Source organism: Schistocerca nitens, chromosome 5 (genome assembly GCF_023898315.1).
Source record: "Schistocerca nitens isolate TAMUIC-IGC-003100 chromosome 5, iqSchNite1.1, whole genome shotgun sequence".
Lineage (NCBI taxonomy): Eukaryota > Metazoa > Arthropoda > Insecta > Orthoptera > Acrididae > Schistocerca > Schistocerca nitens.
In genome coordinates, this window is record NC_064618.1 from 643,556,204 (window position 1) to 643,581,886 (window position 25,683).

Below are 25,683 nucleotides of genomic sequence, written 5' to 3' on the forward strand. Positions count from 1 at the left end.
AGAGGCCACAGTCCTGAAAAATCTTTCTGCAGTATCGCGGAAGGAGCATCTAGCTTCTCTCGAAGCCCTATTGAACGATCTCTTCAAACTTAAATGGTTCAAATAGCTCTGAGCAATATGGGACTTAAGATCTGAGGTCATCAGTCTCCTAGAACTCAGAACTACGTAAACCTAAGTAACCTAAGGACATCACTCACATCCATGCCCGAGGCAGAATTCGAACCTGCCACCGTAGCGGTCGCGCGGTTCCAGACTGATGCGCCTAGAGCCGCTCGGCCACACCGGCCGTTTCTTCAAACTCAGTGAGATGTTGATAAGGGGGCCTTAGTGGCCTAGAATGTATTTTTGACTAACGTCAACTCACCACGTCCAGTCTCAAAGGTAACTAACGCTCACAACCGTCACAGGATGTATTTAAAGCACGCACTTGTCGACACCTGCTTTCTTTGGAATTAGAATTATTGTATTGTTCTTGCAGTCTGAGGGTACTTTACCTCTCTCATACATGTTGCTCACCTGAGTTTTGTCATGGCTGGCTCTCCCAAGGCTGTCAGTAGTTCTAGTGGAATGTTGTCTACTCCCGGTGCCTTTTTTTGACTTAGGTCTTTTAGTGCTCTGTCAAATTCTTCACGCAGTATCATATCTCCCATTTCATATTCATCTACGTCCTCTTCCATTTCCATAATATTGCCTTCAAGTACATCGCCCTTGTATAGACCCTCTTTATCCTCCTTCTATCTTTCTGCTTTCTCTTCTTTGCTTCGAACTGGTTTCCCATCTGAGCTCTTGAAATTCATACAGTTTGTTCTCTTTTCTCGAAAGGTCTCTTTAATTTTCCTGCAGGCAGCATCTACCTTACCACTAGTGAAAGGTTGAAACTGACCAATCGCATAGATAATAAAAAGAATGCAGTCTACCTGGAACACGTTTCCGTTCTCAGAAAAATACGTGGAAGCTATAGAGAAAGACGTAAAGGAAGCAAGATGGAATAAAGATGGAAGACCTGTGAGAACAATATCCACAGTCAATGTCTCTCTTCAGGAGTTCTGGCAAACTTGATTTGCATCCTCATAGTGGTTGGTTGGGTTGTATGGGGAAGGAGAGCAGACAGCGAGGTCATCGGTCTCATCGGATTAGGAAAGGGCGGGGATGGAAGTCGGCCGTGCCCTTTCAAAGGAACCATCCCGGCATTTGCCTGGAGCGATTTAGGGAAATCACGGAAACATCCCCAGAGTGGCGCTACCAGAGTATGCGACTGGCCTGAAATTTGAAGACGCATCACCTCTCAGAAGTGGAAACACGCTTAACAGCTTTCGTTTATGTCGCACAACTTCTTCAAGGTGTTGAGATTTTTTCTCTCTGTGTGTATATCCCTTATACGAGTATTATGTATTATCAGTTGCGGTTTCAGCCGGCCGCTGTGGCCGAGTGGTTCTAGGCGCTTCAGTCTCCGGAACCGCGCGACTGCTACGGTCGCACTGAAGAACGCTGAAATCACGATGTAGCGGCTCATCACAAAACATGGCGACTGGAAGTTGGTCATCTCTGTAATGCAGGATACAGGATATAAATTACAGAGAATCGAATATTCAGTGCTGAGGAAGAAGATGTGCAACACAAATCAAAAAATTCAAAAGCGTCGTTCAGTATTCCTTCCGAGGAATGTGTCAAGGGAATGGAAACACACACTGTGGTTTACTAGCGGTGTTAGCAAACTACTACGTAAAAAAAGACAGCTTCATTACAGATTCAACAAACGTCAAGACCTAGCTGACAAACAAAAGCTAGACAAATCGAAAATGAGCGTATGGAGAGCAATAAGAGAAGCGTTCAGTGACTTTAAAAGTAAAATTTTGTCAACCGATCTGACTAAAAAAATAAGGGGCTTTGGGCTTACGTAGAATCAGTAAGCGGCTCGGAATTATCTATCCAGTCACTCAATGACCATAATGGCACCGAAACTGAAAATGACAAAGAAAAGGCCGAAATACTGAATTCGGTCTTTCTAAATTGTTTCTCTGCGTAAGTTCGTAATAAGGCCCTCCTTTCAACCACCGTACGTACCTCGAAATGGCATATACAAACGATTACGGAATATAAAAACAACTACAATCGTTTTGAAGTGGAACGGCTTAACGACCAGATGAGATGTCACTAAGATTTTAGAGAGGTTATGTGAAAGATCTCTCTCCACAGTTAGTAGGACTCTGCCGTTGGTCGCTGGAGCAAGGAATGGTTCCTAGCCATTGGAAACAGAGCAGGTTATGCCCGTTTTCAAGAAGGGTAGTAAGAGAGATCTGCGTAATTAGAGGCCAATATCGCTGACGTCAATCTGTTGTAGAATTATGGGAACGCTTGACAGAAATCGACATGGATTCTACAAACAGAGATCTTGCGAAACTCAAAGCGCTATAGACATCGGCACTCAAGACACCGCGTTCCTCGACTTGACTCCGTCCGGCGCCGCCGTTCAGTGAAATAATACGAGCTTACCGACTATCGGACCAGATTTGCGACTGGATTCAAGACTTACTTGCAGATAGTACTCAACACGTGGCTCTTAGTGGAACAAAACGGGCAGATCTAAACGTAATTTCGGGAGTACCCCAAGGAAGTGTGATAGGACCGTTACCGTTTACATTGTATATAAATGATGTAGTAGAATCCGTCAGAAGTTCCAAAGGCCACTCGGAGATGATGTGGTTGTCTCTATTAAGAAGCAACGCCAGAAGACAATTACGACTTTCAGAAGGATCTACAAAGGACTGGTGAATGGTGGAGGCCCTGTCAGTTGACCCTGAACGTAAATAAATGTAAAGTATGCATAAGAAAGGAACAACTACACCACTGACGACAAATTACTGGAAACAGTAAACGCTGTAACGTATGTAGTAGTATATTGTATCCTAAAATTTTAGAGAGATGTTCTTGACGTATTAACAAGCTGCCTGGCTCACCCACGTTTTTCTGTAAATGCTGAGCCAGTCACATTTCCCTGTACCTTCATTTTGGCTCTTCTGTCGTTTTAATCCCAGATATGGCACATTTCACCTCTCTCTGTTGTCTTAAGGCGTGTAAGAAGCGAATTAGTGTCATTTTGTGGGTTTCCTCACCTCTGTATGACAATAATTTTATTCATTTTATCCACATTCATTTCTTCTAATATGTATAAGAGAGATAATAACCTCGCAGTTCAGCGCCAGTAAGCTCCAAACACACACACACATACACACACACACTATCTAGCTACCAGGATCGTCGGTAACATACAGTGTAAGACGGAAGTAAAGGTTGAAGATACTGCATTCATTGCTATATCAAACATTTCTGTCCGTTATTTACCCGTTTCACAATTAAAGTCTTCGTTTGTATAACGAATCTGAAAACACTCCGTGTACACTGTCAACAGGAAGGCCTGTATAACAGGCTTTACAGCTGTCGATTTCGTTTCATGGAAAATAACGTGTTGAGCTCTGCCTGCTAGGAAGTCCGCTACTCGATAAGCATTGATCACTAAATGAGGGCGCAGAACTGTATCGGAACTTTCCGGAAGGCAAAGAACACGGCATGAGCTATGGCGAACAGAGCTAGTTTTGATTTGCAAGGTCTCTAAACAGAGCCCACCTTCGTTCTCCAGAAATGTCACAATGCCTGAACACAGAACATGTTCGATAATGACAGTTTGACAATAGCACTGAGGGCACTTACCGATCTTAGGGATGAAATTCCAGAGGTTGCCAATGATGGGCAGCTTCTTGGGGCCGGGCATCTCCTCGAAGGGCCTCGCGCTGAGCCACTCTTGAGACGGAGAGCTGGGTGGCGTCTCTGCGGAGGCGGCGACAGTGGCCAGCCACCTGCCACAGGCCGGGGTGGTTGCGGGGGCGGCTGGGGGCGGCAGCGACAGGAGTCGGCGGCTGCCGCTGCACGCGCGTCTGGCCGCGGAGAGGGCGGCGCCGGTCATCTCACTGGTCCAGAGGCTGCAAGTGCGCAGAAAAAGTCTGCTGGACACACTGGTGGCTGAGAGGCAACCGTGGAACACGTTCCGCATTCAAGTTAACGTCTTTTGTTGTCATGAGAAGTTAATGGATCATCTTTTCTTACATAGAAAACTGCTGCTCGTATCGTCTACTTGGTCACGCTTCAGATGCCTTATCCTCAAATTACAGCAAGGCAGGAGGGTGCTCCACCAGCCTTTCTTCCAGACGTTTGTGATAGCCTAGCCGTCGAACTGCCTCGGCGTTGTTTTGAAAGTGCTTCTCAGCCTGACTCTGTTTGCGTCAGTGGCCTCCCACAGTCACATCACGTAACTAAATTTGATTTCTTCTTATTGGGTTACGTCATGATCATGTGTTCCTGTATCCACTGCGGGTTAATTTGGAAGAGTTACGAGGAAGGATACTTAAAGCGGTTGGTGCTATCGACCATGACGTGTTAGTAGGTGTCCGGTAAAAGACTGACTATCGGATTGACGTTTGTTGCATCATAAACTGTGCCCATAATGGGGAACTGTAATGTAAGTTAAAAACTTGGGGCGATCTCTACCCCCAGATAAGTGTCTATTTTATGTCTGGAAGATTTCGCGTAGCGGTCTTCTGGAAACCTGGAGGTGCTTATGAAGAACCCTGTGTGTATTATGATAGCTACCATTTGAGTGCATGTACAGCAGCTACAATTCCCACCCGATAATCTCTACGAATAATCTTCCGAGGCAACCTTGATATTGTTGTCAGTATTGCTTTCTCACTATCTGCCGAATTTCACGATTTTTCCGGAACCGAGGACAGTCGCAAACGTTTACCGAATTGCTCGACCCCTTGCATCTGGTTATACTGTCAGCAGTTACCAGTTATCCAGACGCTGAACAGTGCAATTACAGCCCAGCACACCGTGGGGTTGATGATAGTATCTGTCATTACAAGGGCTAAACTAGAGGAAAGTAGTAGATTGGTTCTTGAAAGACTGGTGCGTAGAAAACTAATTAGCAACAGCAGCACAGAAAACAGTTTAGATCTTACTAAAACGAACTGTATCAAGAGTTATAAACTCCACAATCAGAATAAATGACCAACGGTCTACCCGACGGGAGGCCCTAGCCACACATTTCCATATTACCGACCAGTTAAAAGAAAAGAAGTATTGAGGTATCTTGGAATTAACATCATCGCAAAGCAAAACATTCATGCAAATGTAGAAAACGTCTGTTAGAGAGGCATTAAAATCCTAAACACAATAGAAAAAAAAAAAAAAAAAAGAGGTTCAAATGGCTCTGAGCACTATGGGACTTAACATCTGAGGTCATCAGCCCCTAGGCTTAGAACTACGTAAACCTAACTAACCTAAGGACATCACACACATCCATGCCCGAGGCAGGATTCGAACCTGCGATCGGAGCAGTCGCGCGGTTCCGGACTGAATTGCCTAGAACCGCTCGGCCGCACAACAGCAACAAATGAGCAAAGAAATTTTCAGCTCCCACTAGTGCAATAAGAACGTACCAAAATGTAGTCTTACTCGCTATCGTGGGCTATGAGTTGAGCTTTTCAGCCGCGCGGGATTAGCCGAGCGGTCTGGGGCGCTGCAGTCATGGACTGTGCGGCTGATGCCGACGGAGGTGCGAGTCCTCCCTCGGGCATGGGTGTGTGTGTTTGTCCTTAGGATAATGTAGGTTAAGTAGTGTGTAAGCTTAGGGACTGATGACCTTAGCAGTTAAGTCCCATAAGATTTCACACACATTTTTTTTGAGCTTTTCAGCTCACAGAGACAGGAAAGTAAGGACAGCACAGGCTCTACGGCGAGCACTGAACTGCGCCTGACGGGCGCATATACACCAACACCGACTGAGGCGCTGCTGCAGATGTTAGGCTTACAATCTCTAGACCTAACGGTAAGAGAGAGTGGTGCACAATATTGGCTCAGAAAGGGTGAATATGACAGAGAAAAGGAGATATTGAGCACAAGAGCCATATATCGAATAAGCAAATAAAAGGCACGCATTGCTAGAGAGTGACAAGAAATTTAGGACACGACAGAAACATGGGGGAGAATCTAGCAGTTCCCTCCTAGCATAAAAGAAAGAACATGAATGACATAATTCCTTCCGGCTGTCGGGACGTGGTCCATATGCTGGATATCTATTAAAAATATACAAAGCACCCCAGACACTTGTGAATATGGAGCAGTCGGAACCGCGGATCACATTGTCTGGGTATGTGTCATTAGACAAGATGTTTCAGACCAGGGCAAGAGCGCCTTTGGTAATACAACAGTCTGTAATACAAGTAGGGAATGAGCAACTGTGGCTTATGCTGAATTCGCTGTCAGATAAAATATCAGCTTATGAACTGCAAGCCTACATGGCTGAAAGGCAACGAAGAAGAGACCTTACGTCATGACAACGAGTCGCGTCACATCCACGTACAACGACCTTCCGGAAGCAGTGAGGAGATGAGCCTCGAAGGGCACCTGGTAAGATTTCCTAAGACCCTGACGGCCATCTCCCAGTCTCTACACCTTGCGTGGCACAACAGCGTAGCCTCTGTGAATCCTGAGTTGTACCTCAGCTTACCGTGAGCTAAGCACCCAGACAAATGTGAAACCCAGCTTGGTTCTGACACAAAGTACAGTAGCGTAGTGTACCGTTGTGTAGTGCAGTACTGTGTGGTGCAATGTTGTAGTAGAGTAGTCGAGAATTTTTGTTGTTGTTGTTGTTGTTGTGGTCTTCAGTCCTGAGACTGGCTTGATGCAGCTCTCCATGCTACTCTATCCTGTCCAAGCTTCTTCATCTCCCAGTACTTACTGCAACCTACATCCTTCTGAATCTGCTTAGTGTATTCATCTCTTGGTCTCCCTCTACGATTTTTATCCTCCACACTGCCCTCCAATGCTAAATATGTGATCCCTTGATGCCTCAGAACATGTCCTACCAACCGGTCCCTTCTTCTAGTCAAGTTGTGCCACAAACTCCTCTTCTCCCCAATTCTATTCAATACCTCCTCATTAGTTATGTGATCTACCCATCTAATCTTCAGCATTCTTCTGTAGCACCACATTTCGAAAGCTTCTATTCTCTTCTTGTCCGAACTATTTATCGTCCATGTTTCACTTCCATACACGGCTACACTCCATACAAATACTTTCAGAAACGACTTCCTGACACTTAAATCTATACTCGATGTTAACAAATTTCTTTTCTTCAGAAACGCTTTCCTTGCCATTACCAGTCTACATTTTATATCCTCTCTAATTAGACTATCATCAGTTATTTTGCTCCCCAAATAGCAAAACTCCTTTACTACTTTAAGTGTCTCATTTCCTAATCTTATTCTCTCAGCATCATCCGACTTAATTCTACTACATTCCATTATCCTCGTTTTGCTTTTGTTGATGTTCATCTTATATCCTCCTTCCCAGACACTGTCCATTCCGTTCAACTGCTCTTCCAAGTCCTTTGCTGTCTCTGACAGAATTACAATGTCATCGGCGAACCTCAAAGTTTTTATTTCTTCTCCATGGATTTTAATACCTACTCCGAATTTTTCTTTTGTTTCCTTTACTGCTTGCTCAATATACAGATTGAATAACGTTGGGGAGAGGCTATAACACTGTATCACTCCTTTCCCAACCACTGCTTCCATTTCATGCCCCTCGACTCTTATATTCTGTTGTCTACCAATACTGCGTACTGTAACAGATCTGTAGCATGTGCGTTCTGGATTCCTGATGAACATATACCTGTACGCCAGATGGCCAAATGGTAGTATGTAGACATACATTTTTAAAATTATTATTGTTATTTTTCCTTTTACGTAGATATTCTAAGTAGATTTTTCTTTTCCCTTAAACAACATAATTCTTAGTTATATTAACATATTTGAAATTATGTTAAAATATTATGTACTACGCTCGTGACAGTTCATGTGCAACATTCGGGTTATTCTTGTGCGTAGATAACAGACTAAAAGAAAATAGCAAATAAAAACAATCCCTCTGTCGGTCTCCGTCTGAGATTAATTATTAGTTCAGGCATAGTGGAGGATTTTTATGAACACTTGTGTTTCATTAAACTCATATCTGAAAGTCTTATTCTATTATTTTCTCATTTCAGTGTATAGAATGTTATATGTTGACATAAAATTGGGAGCAAACTGTAATTTCTTCCTGTATATTGTCTGTTTTCGTGAAAATTTCTGTTATGATTGCACGTAATTTACAAATCAAACTTATCTCCTCTCCATTTAAAGTAATACGATGACTCAGTGTGAACATTAATGACATTTGTAGAACTTTATTTAAACGGAAGATTAGTTTGTTGCAACAAGATGTGTAATGGGATGTGAACGCGGGATCGAAACAGTGTCCACTAATTCAGAAAACTTTAATCTCGTTCTGCGGGGATTTCAAGTCAAGATTAAATACAAGCCGTGAACTGTTTTGAAAGACAAGCTGGAGAACAGCTAAGAAATGTTTTGCTGAACGGAGTTTATATGGAGACTGCGGAAACGCGGCTGAGTCAAGCAAATGGTGGAATGTTCCGTTATAAAAGGACACCAGTAATGATAATTTAAATGGCAGATCAGGACTGAGACGGAGGATGAAAACAAATTAGTAGATGGACCACGTAAAAAGTGTGGACGACATTGGACGGTGTTCGTTTATAAATGGTGGCGCTCAGACCTGTGGATAGGAGAATGGAGGAAGGCAATAACAGGACAACATTACAAGCGAAACTGTGAGGGTCATTCGCAAGTTTGTTTGTGACGGAAGACCGAATAAACCTGCCCGTTTCGGAAAAGTAAACCGGAAGCGGGCGTATACTTCTTCTGTTGCTACAGAAATCTGAGGCATTAACTCGCTACACTGTGGCAGGACAAGAACTGTATTCCGTACGTTATCAATCACAATATAGCAAGAAGAAATCCCCTATTTCGACAGATCGTCATTTTGCATTTTGCAGTACAAGACCCAGAGACTATCACAGCATCAGAGAGATGATTCCCATCGCGGACGCAGCATGAAGGTACGTGTTTGCAGTTCCACTCCGTACCTGGAGAGGAACATGTAAACAAACCAGCTGCATCGTAATAAATAACAAACTGCTTGAAGTTCAAAACCGAATTTCGCTAGAATTATAAAAGTAAGATTGATCCAAATAGGAAACAAAATATTCATATTCGGACTGTACAGTACACAGACTACTTAGAGATTTCTTTTTAAAACCAGCGAACTGTTTCAACTTCAAGATGGCATAACATGCAACAAAGCAGATACATAGGAACACAGTGCAAACAGTTAATGAAACTTCCTGATGAGATGTTCTTAATTAAATAAATTAACAGATTACGTGCAGATATTTAATCCCTTCAGGAATCACACAATTAACGGACTGGGCGACATATGGTAGACTTTTATAATACAGCGTTATGCTCATAAAAACTGCATGTGTAGTTCATCCACATTTAGAACTGATAATTGTTCCGTCTGATAATAATACAACTCATATCGCAGTATTTCATACAATTTATACTGTGATTTACGACTGTATTATCGTTACTGTCTTTCTTGTTTTGGTCGACTGAGAAAGAGAGTGTGAATTATAAGTGTATATGCATACAAACAACGTTTTCTTCCTGTGATAGTGTCATTATCAACTGGAGGAAAGACTGATTTCAAGTGATTCATTTGTGGAATAAAATTGTGTTAGAGGTGATAGGTGCCACAAAAGATCAAACTTGCATTAATACTTTAACTGTCGTGCTTTAACAATCTGATAGCTAAAGACTTCCCATGTAGTAACCTTTCTAGCTGTTAGTGAAAGGAACTACCATCTAGAACAGAGATAAAAATTTTGGTTAGTGTTTATCAGGACGCATTTTTACAATTGCAATAGTACGTCCATTATCTCTTGACAAGAGGTTCATATTACTGGTAACAGGTTTTAACTAAATAATATTACCACAAGGAAAAACATAAATTCTACGTTTTACGAGGGTCACTCCAAAAGGAATGCACACTACTTTTTTTTAAAAATCCATCTTTTAGTCTACATGTTTGGAATTTTTGCAGTGTGTAGATACATCCTTTAGGAACAGTATTTTCATTTCCCCACATAATTTCCATCCCTCTCAACTGCCTTACGCCATCTTGGAACCAGCGCTTGTATACCCGCACGGTAAAATTCTGGACCAACCTGGAGCCACTGTTTGGCAGTGTGCACAAGGGAGTCATCATCTTCAAATCTTGTTCCACGAAGAGAGTCTTTCAGTTTCCCAAAGAGACGATAGTCTCATGGAGCCATGTCAGGACTATAAGGCGGGTGTTTCAGTGTTGTCCATCCGAGTTTTGTGATCGCTTCCATGGTTTTTTGACTGACATATGGCCTTGAATTGTCGTGCAACAGCAAAACATCCTGCTTTTACCGATGTGGTCGAACACGACTCAGTTCAGCTGGAAGTATCTTCAGTGGCGTCACATATGCATCAGAATTTATGGTGGTTCCATTTGGCATGATGTCCACAAGCAAGAGTTCTTCGGAATCGAAAAAAACACCGCAGCCATAACTTTTCCAGCAGAAGATGTTTTAATTTATTTTTCTTGGGTGAATTTGCAGGATGCCACTCCATTGATTGCCTCTTCGCCTCTGGTGAAAAATGATGGAGCCGTGTTTCATCACCTGTCACAATCCTTCCGAAATTCATCTTCACCATTCTCGTACTGTTCCAAAAGTTCGCTGCGTACTGTTTTTCTTGTTTCTTTGTGAGCCACTGTCAACATCCTGGGAACCCACCCGGCACAAACCTTTTATAACGCCATCACTTTCAGTATTCTGCAAACACTTCCTTCCCGTATTCCAACGTAGCGTGACAATTCGTTCAATGTGATGCGTCTGTCAGCAGTCACCAATTCGTTAACTCTCTGCACATTGTCTAGAGTGTGTGCAGTACGAGGCCTGCCACTGCGAGGACAATCCTCAATATTGCCGTGCCCGCTTCCATCACGTAACCTGCTTGCCCACCGACTAACTGTACTGCGATCGACAGCAACATCTCCATACACCTTTTTCAACTTCTTGTGGATGTTTCCCACTGTATCGTTTTCACAGCACAGGACTTCTATGACAACACGTTGCTTCTGACGAACTTCAAGTGTAGCAGCCATCTTGAAGAGATGCTGTGACGGCGCCACTCACGGGAACAGGTTGAACTAAGTTTTAAAATTAGCGGGAAGGATGTACCTACACACTGTAAAACTTTCACACACGCAGAATGAAAACTATATTTTTACAAAAATAGGGTGCATTTCTTTTGTAGTGACCCTCGTATATGACTCTTTGCTTACTAGGTCCAACAGTGCTCGCACGTATGGCTAATAGAATTAAATGTTTAATGATCGCTACTCGACGCCTTCTCCGAACGAGCAATCACTCACATTAATGAAAATAGTGTTTACAGAAATTCTCTGGATCAAATGAGATCGATTTGGTTTTACTTTCAACGTACGACAGTAGTATGATAACTGTCTCACCAGCTGCGACATAGTTGCAAAAATGACTGTGTGGACGATGTGGCCTATTCTACACCTTATTTTAGATCTATGTCACGATGCTGTGCTCAGTATATTTATATGTTTTGACGATGCCATTTCGGCCTTATCACTTTAGGACATGGTGTAGAAAAGATCTGAGGATGGTCATTACTGACTGAAATCGGTCATCTTCAAAAGAATTGATATTGTGATCAAAGACTGGAATAAAAAACATTTGATGATTGTCTATCGATTCCAGAGCTGCAAGAGGTGTGAGTGGACTGAGAAAGATATGATTTTTCCATACAGTGGACGCACAAACTCCTTCCGGCCTTGTAGCCACGTGCACCTATGACAGAAATGGCTCTGAGCACTATGGTACTTAACATCTGAGGTCATCAGCACCCTAGAACTTAGAACTACTTAAACCTAACTAGCCTAAGGACATCACACACATCCATGTCCGAGGCAGGATTCGAACCTGCGACCGTAGCAGTCGCGCGGTTCCGAACTGAAGAGCCTAGAACCGCACGGCCACCAGCGGCCGGCGCACCTATGACAATCTTGAGCGTAGTATCAATGTACTAATAAGGGCAGCAAAATGAAAACGGAACACATGCCACAGTGGATCCACGGAATTTGTCCATTCAAAAGTAATCATCACAAGCATTACGATATTTATCCCACTGGGAGACGAGACAGTGAATTCCTGTTGTGCGGAAGGCGGTAGGCCACTGACTGATACACAGCCGCACCCTCGCATTTTCTTGTCCGACTGACACCAACGTCCACGAATTTCTTTCTTCTGACCAAAGATGTGAAAAGCACATGGTGATAGATCTGGGATGTACAAAGGATGCTGCTGCGTTTCTCAACCAAATCGCTATAGTGTAGCCTTCGGCCGATTGGCAGTGTGGTGGCGTGAGTTATCATGCAACAGGATAATTTCGTCTGACAACGCTCCTGCGCGTTTTGGCTTTATGGCAAGTCGCATTTTCTGCAAAGTATATTTACAGCACTGAGCATTGATTGTAGTTCCACGCTCGGGGAACTCGACGAACAGAGAGCCCTTCAGTCGAAGAAGGTCATCATGACCTTACCGGAACTTGTGTGAATAGATTTAGGTTTCATTGGCGAGGGTGAATATTTCCACTGTTGGTTCGTCATTGTCCTCGGGCTGTCAAAATACTGTCTGAATGCTGTCACGTGGAAATACCTTGTTGCACGATAGCGCCCGCCCCCACACTGTCAACTGTGTGAAGGCTACGCTCCGGTAATTTGATTGGAAAACTCTGGCGACCTGTACGAAGACATGCGTGGATGTCGGTTTCAGTCGGACATGGAAACATGGTGGAAGTACAAGAATGGGTGTTGCTGTGGACCGTCAGAGGCCGACCGCGTTCTAAGAAAAACAGGAATTCATCCCCTCATCCCACAGTGTGATAAATGTGCTAACCTGTGTAATGATTACAATCAGATCCTCACTCTGCAGAGGAGTGGGTGCTGATATGAAACTTCGTGGCAGATTAAAACTGTGTCTTGGACGGAGACTTGAGCTCAGGACCTTTGCCTTTCGCGAGCAAATGGCTAAGCCATGTCTCCACGATATCCTTTCTTCAAGAATAGCTAGTCCTGAAAGTTTCATAGGAGAACTTCTGTGAAGTTTAGAAGGTAGGAGACAAGGTACTGGTGGAAGTAAAGGTTTGAGGTCGGGTCGTGAAGTGTGCTTGGGTAGCTCTTTTGGTAGAGCACTTGCCCCACAAAAGACAAACGTCCCGAGTTCGAGTCTCGGTCTGGCACTCAGTTTTAGTTTTCCAATAAGTTTCGGGTAGTGATTACTTTTGAATGGAAACATTCCACGTTCCTGCTGTGGTGGCTACACGGTTTGCATTTGGCTACCCATTATACTTGCCGCACATTGTTTACATTTGTGTTGCCAAGAACACAGGTGTGTACCCTACCCATCGCGTCACAAGCCGCGCCCCCTACTTAACATCATCATCAAGACGTCACAAGCCACAGTCCCTTTCCAATATTCAGTGTGGTATCATACCAGCCATTAGAACGAAACAACAAATCACAGCCAGCTAGATATTTTATTGGATATTAAAATGAAACAGGCGAGTTGTTATCTTACCGCCATATTTCAGAACTTTACAAATGATGTGAATTTTCTGTCATGTTAAAACTATTTAATTATTCCAGAATGATATTTTCACTCTGCAGCGGAGTGTGCGCTGATATGAAACTTCCTGGCAGATTAAAACTGTGTGCCCGACCGAGACTCGAACTCGGGACCTTTGCCTTTCGCAGGCAAGTGCTCTGAAGCACGACTCACGCGCGGTCCTCACAGCTTTACTTCTGCCAGTATCTCGTCTCCTACCTTCCAAACTTTACAGAAGCTCTCCTGCGAACCTTGCACAACTAGTACTCCTGAAAGAAAGGAGTTAATTATTTATACATAATTCTTAAGGATACTGACAATAGATAGATATCCCGCGTTCACAGGCCCTTCAGACCACGCAATGCTTCCACAAACTGCCTCCATTCCTTCCTGTTTTGTGCCCGTTTCCTCTAGGTGTCTTCAATCCCCAAGGCTGCTAAGTCCTTCGCCAGGTCGTCCATCCAGCTCTGCCTTGGTCGTTCAATGGGGCGTTTGATGTTTGGTTTCCCCTCTAGTGCCATCTTCGCCTGTCTTCCATTTAGAATACGGCCTACATGGCCCACCCATTGAATTCTTTGGCTCTTTATATTTTGTAGGATAGCTGGTTGTCGCATCAGAAGACAGATTTTCTCGTTTTTCCTCCTCCTCCATCCTCCGTAATCTGAAACTGGTCCCCATATCTTCCTCATTATTCTTCTTTCTTTCCTTTTCTCGCTTAGTCAATCTCCACGTTTCTGAACCGTACATTACTGCAGTGCCTATCGCTGTGTTGTAGATTTTCATGTCAGCCACTATGGCTGCAGTGCATTAGGACTTTGATTTTATGAGACAGATCTGATGATGGTCATTAAAGACCGAAACCGGTAATCTGTCAAACAGAAGAAAATTGTGATCATAGACGGAAATTAGAGGAAACTTAGTATTAAGCCATTACTTGATATTTAATTTCGGATTTACTCGTGCAGTTACCGAAATGTTTTTTTTCCATCTAAGTCAAATCATAATTTTTCGTTTAATAAATGTTTTTTTTCCTTTATTGTAATTTTAATCACCTATACAGGCGGGCTGTCAGCAGCATATTACGCTGCTCTTCAGCCTTAAGTGGAACAATAACATGACATAGAGGTGATACAGATAATACAAAAAGCGGCGGGCAAAAAATGGAGATACAAAAAACAATAAACATGAAGCCGTTCACGCTGGACGATAAAAACACTAACACTTGTTGACACGGCGCACAAAACACGGAGGACGGCGACGGCACATGTGAACAGTGGAGTTGTAACTGCGAAAGAACGCGAAACGCAAAACGAAGCACACACACGAGACACTGATGGCGATGATCTCCGGCGCGCGAATGTTCACTATGCGTGTGCGAGTCCGGGGACCTGCCAAGAGAGGAGGAGGAGGAGGAGGAACGGGAGTGGGAGAGCGAGAGGGGAGAGCAGAGATGCCACAGGCAGGGGAGATAGGGGGGAGGGAGGAAGGGGGAGGGGAAGCCCGGTGGAAGAGGGGTGGAGGGAGGGGACGGGGAAAAGGAAAGAGAAGGGAAGGGAAGAGAAGGGAGGGAGGGTGCCTAAAGGAAAGGACACCGGAAGTGGGGGGTGGGGCAGGGTCAAAGTTGATAGGAGGGGTAGATGGAGGGGAGAGGGACATCATCAGGGAGGGGGAGCTGGCGGAAGCCACCTTGGGAGAGGGTAAGGAGGGTGGAGAGATGGAGACCGGGTGGGACGTGGGAATACAGGCGCGGCAGCGGGCGGGGCTGAGAGAGGATCGGGGAGATGAGCGGGTGAGGAGGATCGAGTTTACGGGAGGTGTACAGGATCCGTATCCTTTCAAGGAAAAGGAGGAGGTGGGGGAAGGGGATGAGATCGTACAGGATCCGCGTAGGGGAGGGGAGACAGATGCGATAGGCGAGGTGGAGAGCATGGCGTTCAAGGATTTGGAGGGATTTATAAAAGGTAGGGGGGGGGGGGCGGAGATCCAAGCCGGATGGGCATAACAAAGGATAGGGCGGATGAGGGATTTATAGGTGTTGAGGATGGTGGAGGGGTCCAGACCCTGCGTACGGCGGGAGAGGAGCTTGAGGAGACTGAGTCGGGAGCGTGCCTTGGCTTGGATTGTCCGGAGGTGGGGAGTCCAGGAGAGGCGACGGTCGAGGGTGACGCCAAGGTACTTAAGGGTGGGAGTGAGGGCGATAGGACGGCCATAGATGGTGATGTAGAAATCAAGGAGGCGGAAGGAAGGGGTGGTTTTGCCTACAATGATCGCCTGGGTTTTGGAGGGATTGACCTTGAGCAACCACTGGTTGCACCAAGCGGTGAACCGGTCAAGATGGGATTGGAGAAGGTGTTGGGAGCGCTGCAGGGTGGGGGCAAGGGCAAGGAAGGCGGTGTCATCGGCAAACTGGAGAAGGTGGACGGGGGGTGACGGCGGTTAATAAATGATTTATATTGGCTGTATTTAATGTTATATCGTTTTCTACAGGCTGTGTCATTCAGCCCTTTTTGTATTTCCTATAATGGTGTTTTCATACTTTAAACTGTCCTAAGCACTGATGTAGACACAACGTTACTTTATCTGCTGCTGTTAAACGAAACATTGCCTTTTACATCATGTACTGAATAATGTTCATCATAATATTCGTGTGTCTTTATTTGAGTGTTAAGTAGCCAGGTTGTACCTGCGGCTACTAGATGGCACTCTCGGTGCAATGTTCACCTGCCCGCAGTTGTTAACGCGGGCGCCTCAGTCTGGTACTACCTGCAGCTCGACGTATGTAAGCAGACCGTAGGTGCTTGCTTTCCACACATTCTACTTTAAAATTGTGCCTAAAGCTTTTTCGCTTAATATTTATTTTATACGTGACTTGTAAGTACTGCTTCTTTTTGTACTGTTAATCAGTTTTCAGTCTTCAAAGTGTATTTCTATGCTTTTACATAAGCAAAAAGTTACCATGTCTGCTGTTGTCAAATAAAACTTTGCCTGTTAGTTTACGTACTAAATACGGCTCATTTTAACATTCAGCAGCCTATATTTTAAATGTTACGTAGGCTACTTATATGTACGGCTACTAGATAGCACACTTAGTGTAATGTTCACCTGCCCGCACTTGCTAACGCAGGCGCCTCAGTCTGCTGCTACCTGTGGCTTTATTGGTATGAGCAGCCCATAGTGGCTCGCCTTTCATGTATTCTTTTTAAAAATTTTGTGACTAAAGCCTTTCCGACTTGATATCTGTCTTATACGTGACACGTAAGTACTGTTTCTTTCTTATACTGTTAGTCAGTACTCATAGTTTTATAAAAAAAAAATTCCCATAAATTTGTACTTATAGGCCAATTTGAATATTTAATTTCTGATGAAGGCACTCACAGAAGTGTTGAAACCAGGTCAAAAGACTTAAAATTTGTGAGCGAGGGCTTATTTAGTTCAACTTTAATTTATAATCGGTCACTGAACTAAGCAGCCATATTTAAAACTCATTGTTTTTTACTTTTTTGATACCAGGCTCCGAACTTCTTCAACCAATTTTCGATATGCTTTGCGTACCGTTTGTGAGCTGCTTCTGGGTCTGTAGATCGATACCCTTAGTTCTGAAACTCCGATGGAACCTTTCTTAAAACGAGGACGACCCACACAGGACTTCAGTAGGTAACGTAGAAAAAAAGGAACAAGAAATCGCGCGTAAGGCACGTATTTCTTACCGTAGATTAATCAGAGCCGGAGTGGTGAAATACTGCTCATACATATATATCGGTGGGTAATTATCAGATTCCTGCGGTTTCCATCTAGCGGGCGCTCCGTAACGACTTTGCAGAGGGACCGCGCCGCGTGGCGAACTGCATGCGCATAATTTCACAAGTATGCTAGCCCAGCGACAAAGCCGCCCCAACTGCTGACGACACTCCCACAGATATTGGTGGCCACGTTAGCGGAACTTTAACCACAGAAGCTCACGCTGCGTATTTTTGGGAAATTCGTACAGCACAAAAGATTCCAGCTTCGTATTGTTACCACTATTGCTTTACAGTTTACGAAATATGGTGTTCAAAAAATTAGGGGAACGCTCTTTTGGCGTCGGCCGTACTCTATTGAGCAATAATTGGGGATAGGGTATATTACTGAATTATACTTTTATATCTCACAAATTATGTTCACAGTAAAACACGTCTTTACAAGGTGGAAACAGTCACTCATCAATGACGTGTATGTCCTCCGTAAGCGTTTCTCACTGCCTGGAACATATTTGGCATGCTCCTTACAAGTATATGGAGGTCATCCTGTGTTATTCGTTCCCATTCTTCAATGAGAGTGTTTGGACAATCTGTGGTGGAACGGGATGTCCATGAACACGTCTGTCAAGCATGTCCCACATATGCGCGAGGGGGTTTAGTTCAGGACTCACGGCCGGATATTCCATTCCTTCAGTGTGAAGCTTTTGCAAGACATCCCTGCTGGCGAACGCCACATGGGCCCTGATTCAAATGGTTCAAATGGCTCTGAGCACTATGGGACTTAACTTCTAAGGTCATCAGTCCCCTAGAACTTAGAACTACTTAAACCTAACTAACCTAAGGACATCACACACATCCATGCCCGAGGCAGGATTCGAACCTGCGACCGTAGCGGCCGCGCGGTTCCAGACTGTATCGCCTTTAACCGCTTGGCCACCACGGCCGGCACATGGGCCCTGACATGAAAAGCAATTCAGGGCCGCATGCAGTGGTCACCACAATGGACAATGACGAGATCCATATGGAAGTAACACTGAAGCCTCTCTGTAACACCGCAGAATATTGGAAATCTGTCGATTTCTTAGACAACATTTGATAGGTACCGTTCACCACGGAGATCCGCAAAAGATAATGGCCATCACCTTGCTCCAGAGTATATCTGGACTCGTCTTTGAATGACATGTTTCGTCAGTGACGAAGTTGCCAGTTGACCGGGAGCTGGAGAACTGGCGGTGAGCTGCAACATGTTGTCGTGACAAGCGGGGTACTGGAAGAAGCCGTCTGGGACGTAAGGTCCATATTCGTGACCTGTTCATTACAGTCTGCTCGGACATAGCGGCTCCAGTGGATATTCTGAGATCCTCTTGCAGCGACCTGTCGGTATCCGTACGACGCTGCAACACAGAGCTAGGCAGATATCGGTCTTCACGGGGTTTTTAATGCGTCAACTACCTTGTCCACCTCACCTTGTATAATAATCTGTCTCCTTGTAGCATGTCCATTACCTGTCGCTGGTTGGTTGACCTCGGAGGAGGCCACCAAACAGTGAGGTCATCGGTCCCATCGGATTAGGGAAAGATGGGTAAGTGTAAAGGAATCATCCCAGCATTTGTCTGAAGCGATTTAGGGAAATCACGGGAAACCTAAATCAAATCAGGATGGCCGGACGCGGGTTTGAACCGTCACCTTCCCGAATCAGACTCAAAATGGCTCAAATGGTTCTGAGCACTATGGGACTTAACATCTATGGTCATCAGTCCCCTAGAACTTAGAACTACTTAAACCTAACCTAAGGACATCACACAACACCCAGCCATCACGAGGCAGAGAAAATCCCTGACCCCGCCGGGAATCGAACCCGGGAAACCGGGCGTGGGAAGCGAGAACGCTACCGCACGACCACGAGATGCAGGCCCCCCGAATCAGAGTCCAGCATGCTAACCACTGCGCCACCTCGCTCGGTATGGATGACACATGGAGAGGCATTGGCATCTGCAGCAACACGGCCGAACATTCATCCTTTCTGGATCAAACAGGCCGCCCTTGCAACTTGCACTGCATTAAGATATCCCATTGCATGCGCATTGTTCAATACAAAGACAAATGCTACCTGTATACCTCACTAGAAAACACTGGGACACCGATACTCACTTCTTTCTGACGCTATAACGCATGACACAGCCAACAGATTTTAATTGTTGCCTACGTTGAAAGCGAAGATCTCAAGCCAAGCAATATGACCACAGGTACCACCCGTACCAAAATAGATTTAAAACACCGGACGGTGATACACGTGTACCCCTAATACCTGTGAACGTATCTTTTGGTCGGTTTCAGCACCACAAACTAATGCAGATCCTTAAAACACGTGATCTTCAGAGTGAAACCAAAATCCTAAGGATATTGTCTAAGTGTTTTGATATAACGGTCACTTGGTCTACAGTAGCTCTTTACAGAGTAATAATGTAATTATGATTTATTGTGTAACCCCAATTACCTGGTTTTCTGTGGAAATATCTTCACAACAGGTTTGGCTGCAACGACTGCACCTCTGTAAAATATCTGGGAGTATGCGTGCGGAACGATTTGAAGTGGAATGATCATATGAAATTAATTGTTGGTAAGGCGGGTACCAGGTTGAGATTCATTGGGAGAGTGCTTAGAAAATGTAGTCCATCAACAAAGGAGGTGGCTTACAAAACACTCGTTCGACCTATACTTGAGTATTGCTCATCAGTGTGGGATCCGTACCAGATCGGGTTGACGGAGGAGATAGAGAAGATCCAAAGAAGAGCGGCGCGTTTCGTCACAGGGTTATTTGGTAACCGTGATAGCGTTACGGAGATGTTTAATAAACTCAAGTGGCAGACTCTGCAAGAGAGGCGCTCTGCATCGCGGTGTAGCTTGCTCGCCAGGTTTCGAGAGGGTGCGTTTCTGGATGAGGTATCGAGTATATTGCTTCCCCCTACTTATACCTCCCGAGGAGATCACGAATGTAAAATTAGAGAGATTAGAGCGCGCACGGAGGCTTTCAGACAGTCGTTCTTCCCGCGAACCATACGCGACTGGAACAGGAAAGGGAGATAATGACAGTGGCACGTAAAGTTCCCTCCGCCACACACCGTTGGGTGGCTTGCGGAGTATGAATGTAGATGTAGATGTAGATGTAGATACGGGAGCAGTTGGGCTGAACTGCGCTTACTGTGTAGGCGGCTCTTCCACTGCGTACTGATGTTGGCAATTCGTTGACTTCACTCGTAACCAGTAGTGTGATAATATACCGTAGCCAGTGACAGTTGATAAATCCAAAGACTTCTTTCGGCAGAAAATATGAATTGATATTGATATTTCGATATGGAAATCTTTGGAACTACTTCTGATTAATTGAGGGTGTTTACTTACCTTCGTATGTCTTCGATAGCTGGAAAACATTAGTTGTGCTGTCAGATTGACGTGTAGCGAAGGCTGAGCCCTGTGTTAGGTTGGAATGTGACAGTTTCGTTATGAGTTGGCCGACCCAACTAACCTAAACACGAAAATACGATTACCACAACAGACTGAGGTGTAGTTTATATCGAGATATACTAGTACATTCGTCATTGCAGTGACATACTTTTATGTCTCATTCCAGTTTTTGGCGAAAACTCCGGCAAAGTGATTAAATTTTAATCAAACAGAACAAAATACTGGGTAACTTTATTCACCAAGCCCAGAAAATTACGAAGGAGAATCTCAATGGCTACATACGTGTGACTCATTACTCGTTGTTTCGACTTCCCATGAAGCTTCGCGATAACCGTTACCAGCAGCAGCACACAACGGTAAAGCTATTGATACCGTAAATGAACTTGTACCGCGCAGGTGTTGTTCGTGTAAGATTCGTGGAACAGTTTGTCTGAATAACAGAGATCACTTTTTTTTATTTACGATGGCCGGTTTCAATCAGCATAGGCCATTTTCAGAAGTAAAAACTCGTCGCAGGAACTGTTGCACGTCGTTAATCAGACAACCTGAATACACAGATCACTAAGGTGCCTCTACGACAGCATAATGCCGTCTTTCAATAGCAGTATTCTCAAAAAAAGTTGTTTGGCTTGTGTTCATAGCTTGTGCAACGCACAAACTGCTGGTGGCACAGTTGTCACTAATCACGTATAACACATTCTCTTTCAGATCGGATGTTGTGGCGTATCTCACACTGCCAGTATCTTAAATTGCAAAATGTATGGATACAGTTTCTGTGTACTGATCAAAAGTACTAAGATGTGGCTGCCGTCGATACGGCAACGGATCTGCGTTGTGTCGCTCTCCCATTGCATTCAATGAATGGTGTATACCAGTCGATTTTTCGTCACCAAACAAGACTGCTGAGTATTACTGTTACGTACAACACCGTCGATGAAAAAAAAATTGGAGGACAGTACTAAATGGTAGATTTTTGGCGAAGAGTAAAGCGTGCATTACTGTTGCCAACAGCAAGTAGCGTGAGTGAACGGAACAAGTTTGTTTTCGAACAGGGCACACAAAATTAAAATCGACGCGGAACACAGTTTCTTTTTAGAACCTTCTTTCTTTCATTTCGAAGCCGTACTAGTAAGTCTTGTGCAAGTACATCCTCGCTAGATTCTCTGATGCTAAAAGTTCGTCCACACATGGAGCACATTCTCCATCAGCAGAGAACACAAGAGTGCTGTGATACATTCAACAATCCGACTCATTGGGTTCACTGTCATCGATCATCCACCATACAGTCCCGGCTTGGCGCCATTACCTTTTCAGCAAGCCGTCGTGTAACGTTAGAGAAAAAACCTCTATACTGCGGAATTAATGAAAATAACGAAAAAGCTCAAAGATTCAGGAAACAGATAAAAACTTATTTGGTATTGAAAATCAAAACCCTGAATGCTACCAGGACAGGAAAAAGAAAACAGCAAACAACATGTGAAAGTGTTTTATCTTCCATCTTATCATCAGCTCTCAGCTGTTTCAATGATGTATGACCTGAAGTACGATGAATTTTTGCATCTCTAAGCAAGGGGGTAACTATATCATTGCTGCATTGCTACCCAAAACGTTGTAACTGGAGAGCGTTTCGAGGTTGTAAAGTGATCTTTGGCAGCCACTAGCGGCCGTAAGTCCTTTTGATTGTGCGGCGGCAGGCATTTCGCTTAACGAGTGCAGTGGGGTCCACATCGATGAGTATAGAAAGCTACATATACTGTGAACTGGCAAGTATCGCACAGAAAACTGATTCACTTCGTGAATTTTATTGTTTCTAATCGATAATATTGCAGTTAAGGTATTACACGTACGAGGGCGCGCTGAAAAGTAATGCCTCCGAACTTTTTATTTGAAAACTCTAAGCCGGCACTATGTGGCCGAGCGGTTCTAGGCGCTACAGTCTGGAACCGCGCGACCGTTACGGTCGCAGGTTCGAATCCTGCCTCGGGCATGGATGTGTGTGATGTCCTTAGGTTAGTTAGGTTTAAGTAGTTCTAAGTTCTAGGGGACTGATGACCTCAGAAGTTAAGTCCCATAGTGCTCAGAGCCATTTGATTTTGAAAACTCTAAACGCTTTTTAAGCTAAACAAATGTTATTAATACGTATGTTTTTGGACAGGGTCTGCCTTAGCAAAACACAATTTTGCTTTTTAACCCAAACATGTTTCACTGCAGTTGCAGCGCCTTCAGTGGGCTTTTATTTTATGGCAGTTAAAGATAAAGAATGTTCTTTACTGTTTGTATACATGTAACTAGTAATTACAGATATTTGGAAAAAACATATAAAATTATAAATTCATATCTTTTTACCACATGGTGTTGTTTTTCTGATGTATTGTGTTTCTACAGTGACTGTTTTGTTCCACAGTTTGTCATCTGCAACCACTTACACCTTAAAGCAGATGAATTGTTTAAGCCAAAATTACGATTTGAAAATTGTTATTTCTATGCCTGAAATTAATTTATTCTGTGTGTGTGTTTGAGTGTGTCTATTTACATTATGTTTCATTTACGTATTTTTTTTTTCAAAAACATACGTATTGTTAAAGCAAACACGGAAAAAAAGCTTCAAGCCCAAGATGATTAAATGTTATGAACGTTATACATGGGTAATCATCCCTCTGACGCTAGAGAGCAGCCTGCAACATAGCCGGGTAACGTAGCTATGTCGGTGCGCGAGGAACAGCGTGCTGTAATCGAGTTTCGAATTCTAATAAGTTCGTCCACACATGGAGCAAAGTCTCATCAGCATGACAATCAACAATCCGACGCCTTGGGTTCATTGTCATCGATCATCCACCGTTGAGTCCCGACTTGGTCCCATCCGATTTTCATCTGGTTCAAAAACTTAAACAAAGCCTTTGAGGACTTCACTTTGAAGGTGACGAAGCAGTGCAAGCAGTGGTGACGTTATGGCCTCGTCAACAAAGTCAGACAATCTACAGTGACGGTATTAACGAACTTGTTGGGAGAAATGTGTTCGTCGCCAGGGTGACTATTTTGAAAACTAAGCATGTAGACATGAAGAATAAAGATGCAGAATGTTAATAACTTTTGTTTTTTTTTTACAAAGCTTTAAGTGTTTCAACATAAAAAAATTCGGAGGCATTACTTTTAAGTACTTCTGAATGAAAAAGGTCACATACTGGGAGAGAGGAGGAGGTCTATGTGCATTGATGCGTTCTGGTCATAAGGATATTGTGTACATCTACCACGAACTGTTGATAAATTGTGTAGTTGCTTCGTGCAGATTTTGTAATAAAGGCTATATTCCGGATGGATTACGTCGTGGTCATACAGAGAAACAGATACTAGGTATTAGGTTGTAAGGCGTACTCAAAAGCATACATAGACTAAGAACACAATACAGTAACCATGAAGAGTAGATTGAATTATAAGAAGAATACATGCGTCTGAGAAGTTGTGCCGTTGATGGATGTTGGAAATTAGGTTGACTGATTAAAAGTATAGAGCTTCTCAGCACAGTCACCGACGAAAGAAATATGTGGAAAACGCAGAAAAGAAAAGGCACAGAATGACGGGACATGTGTTTAGATTTGAGGGGATAACTACAGTGGAACTTGAGGGAACGGTGGATGGTCAAAACTGTAGGGGTAGACTGGAATATGTCAAACAAATAACTAAAGGCGTCGAGTGCAAGAGCTACTGTGAGATGAAGAGGTTGACGCAGAAGAGAAATTCGTGGCGTGCCGCATCAAAGCAGTCAGAACACTATCATCAAAAACAAATAAATGGAAAATGCTTGTTGGTACTTATGTCCGCACGCTGACAGATAACATTACTTTTTTTTCTCCGTATTGACGACTAAATAGTTCATTTCAAATCCCTATGATTAATTTACGCAAGACACTAACTCATTCTTATAACTGTGTTGCTGTTCATATTGTATATTTAACGATCTTGCAGACAATATTAATGGTAACCTCAGACTTTCTTGCGCTTCTAGCACTGCATTCATCGAGAGAATATTCGCCACGGCCCGCATCTCGTGGTCGTGCGGTAGCGTTCTCGCTTCCCACGCCCGGGTTCCCGGGTTCGATTCCCGGCGGGGTCAGGGATTTTCTCTGCCTCGTGATGGCTGGGTGTTGTGTGCTGTCCTTAGGTTAGTTAGGGTTAAGTAGTTCTAAGTTCTAGGGGACTGAAGACCATAGCTGTTAAGTCCCATAGTGCTCAGAGCCATTTATTCGCCACGTGCGAGCTTGTTTGGTCAAAATTAAGAAGCAGTTTACTAGAGAGAAGAGCCGAGAAGCCGGCCGAAGTGGCCGTGCGGTTAAAGGCGCTGCAGTCTGGAACCGCAAGACCGCTACGGTCGCAGGTTCGAATCCTGCCTCGGGCATGGATGTTTGTGATGTCCATAGGTTAGTTAGGTTTAACTAGTTCTAAGTTCTAGGGGACTAATGACCTCAGCAGTTGAGTCCCATAGTGCTCAGAACCATTTGAACAATTTTTAGAGCCGAGAAATTAGTGAAGACCTATAAATTCCAGCACATTTCCACGAAGGAGTAAATAGCACTTTGCAGTCATTATGTTTCTACATCAAGTATCAAGTTAAAGGGTTTTTTTATGGAAATGCGGACGTTATTATTTCACATGTATTTCTTGTATTGAAAGACAACTTAAAACACAATATTAATAAAACAAATTCTTGTGACAGTAAATAATTGTTTGGAAAAAATATAATAGATGTTTTTAATTTGTGTATGGTTAAGTGTGTAACAATTTGTACGTGAACTAAATTTT

At 43.9% G+C, this 25,683-nt stretch overlaps 1 protein-coding gene across 2 annotated transcripts in view; it reads right to left on the reverse strand.

The window, feature by feature from the left end:
• Positions 1–25,683, reverse strand: part of LOC126259216 (probable cytochrome P450 301a1, mitochondrial) — a 166,660-nt gene that overhangs the window by 102,147 nt on the left and 38,830 nt on the right. For both annotated transcript variants that reach the window (XM_049955816.1, XM_049955815.1), the window contains exon 2: positions 3,709–3,977. In XM_049955816.1, the coding sequence (XP_049811773.1) occupies positions 3,709–3,961 (253 nt within the window). In that variant the 5' untranslated portion in view covers positions 3,962–3,977. The remainder of the gene's footprint in view (positions 1–3,708; positions 3,978–25,683) is intronic.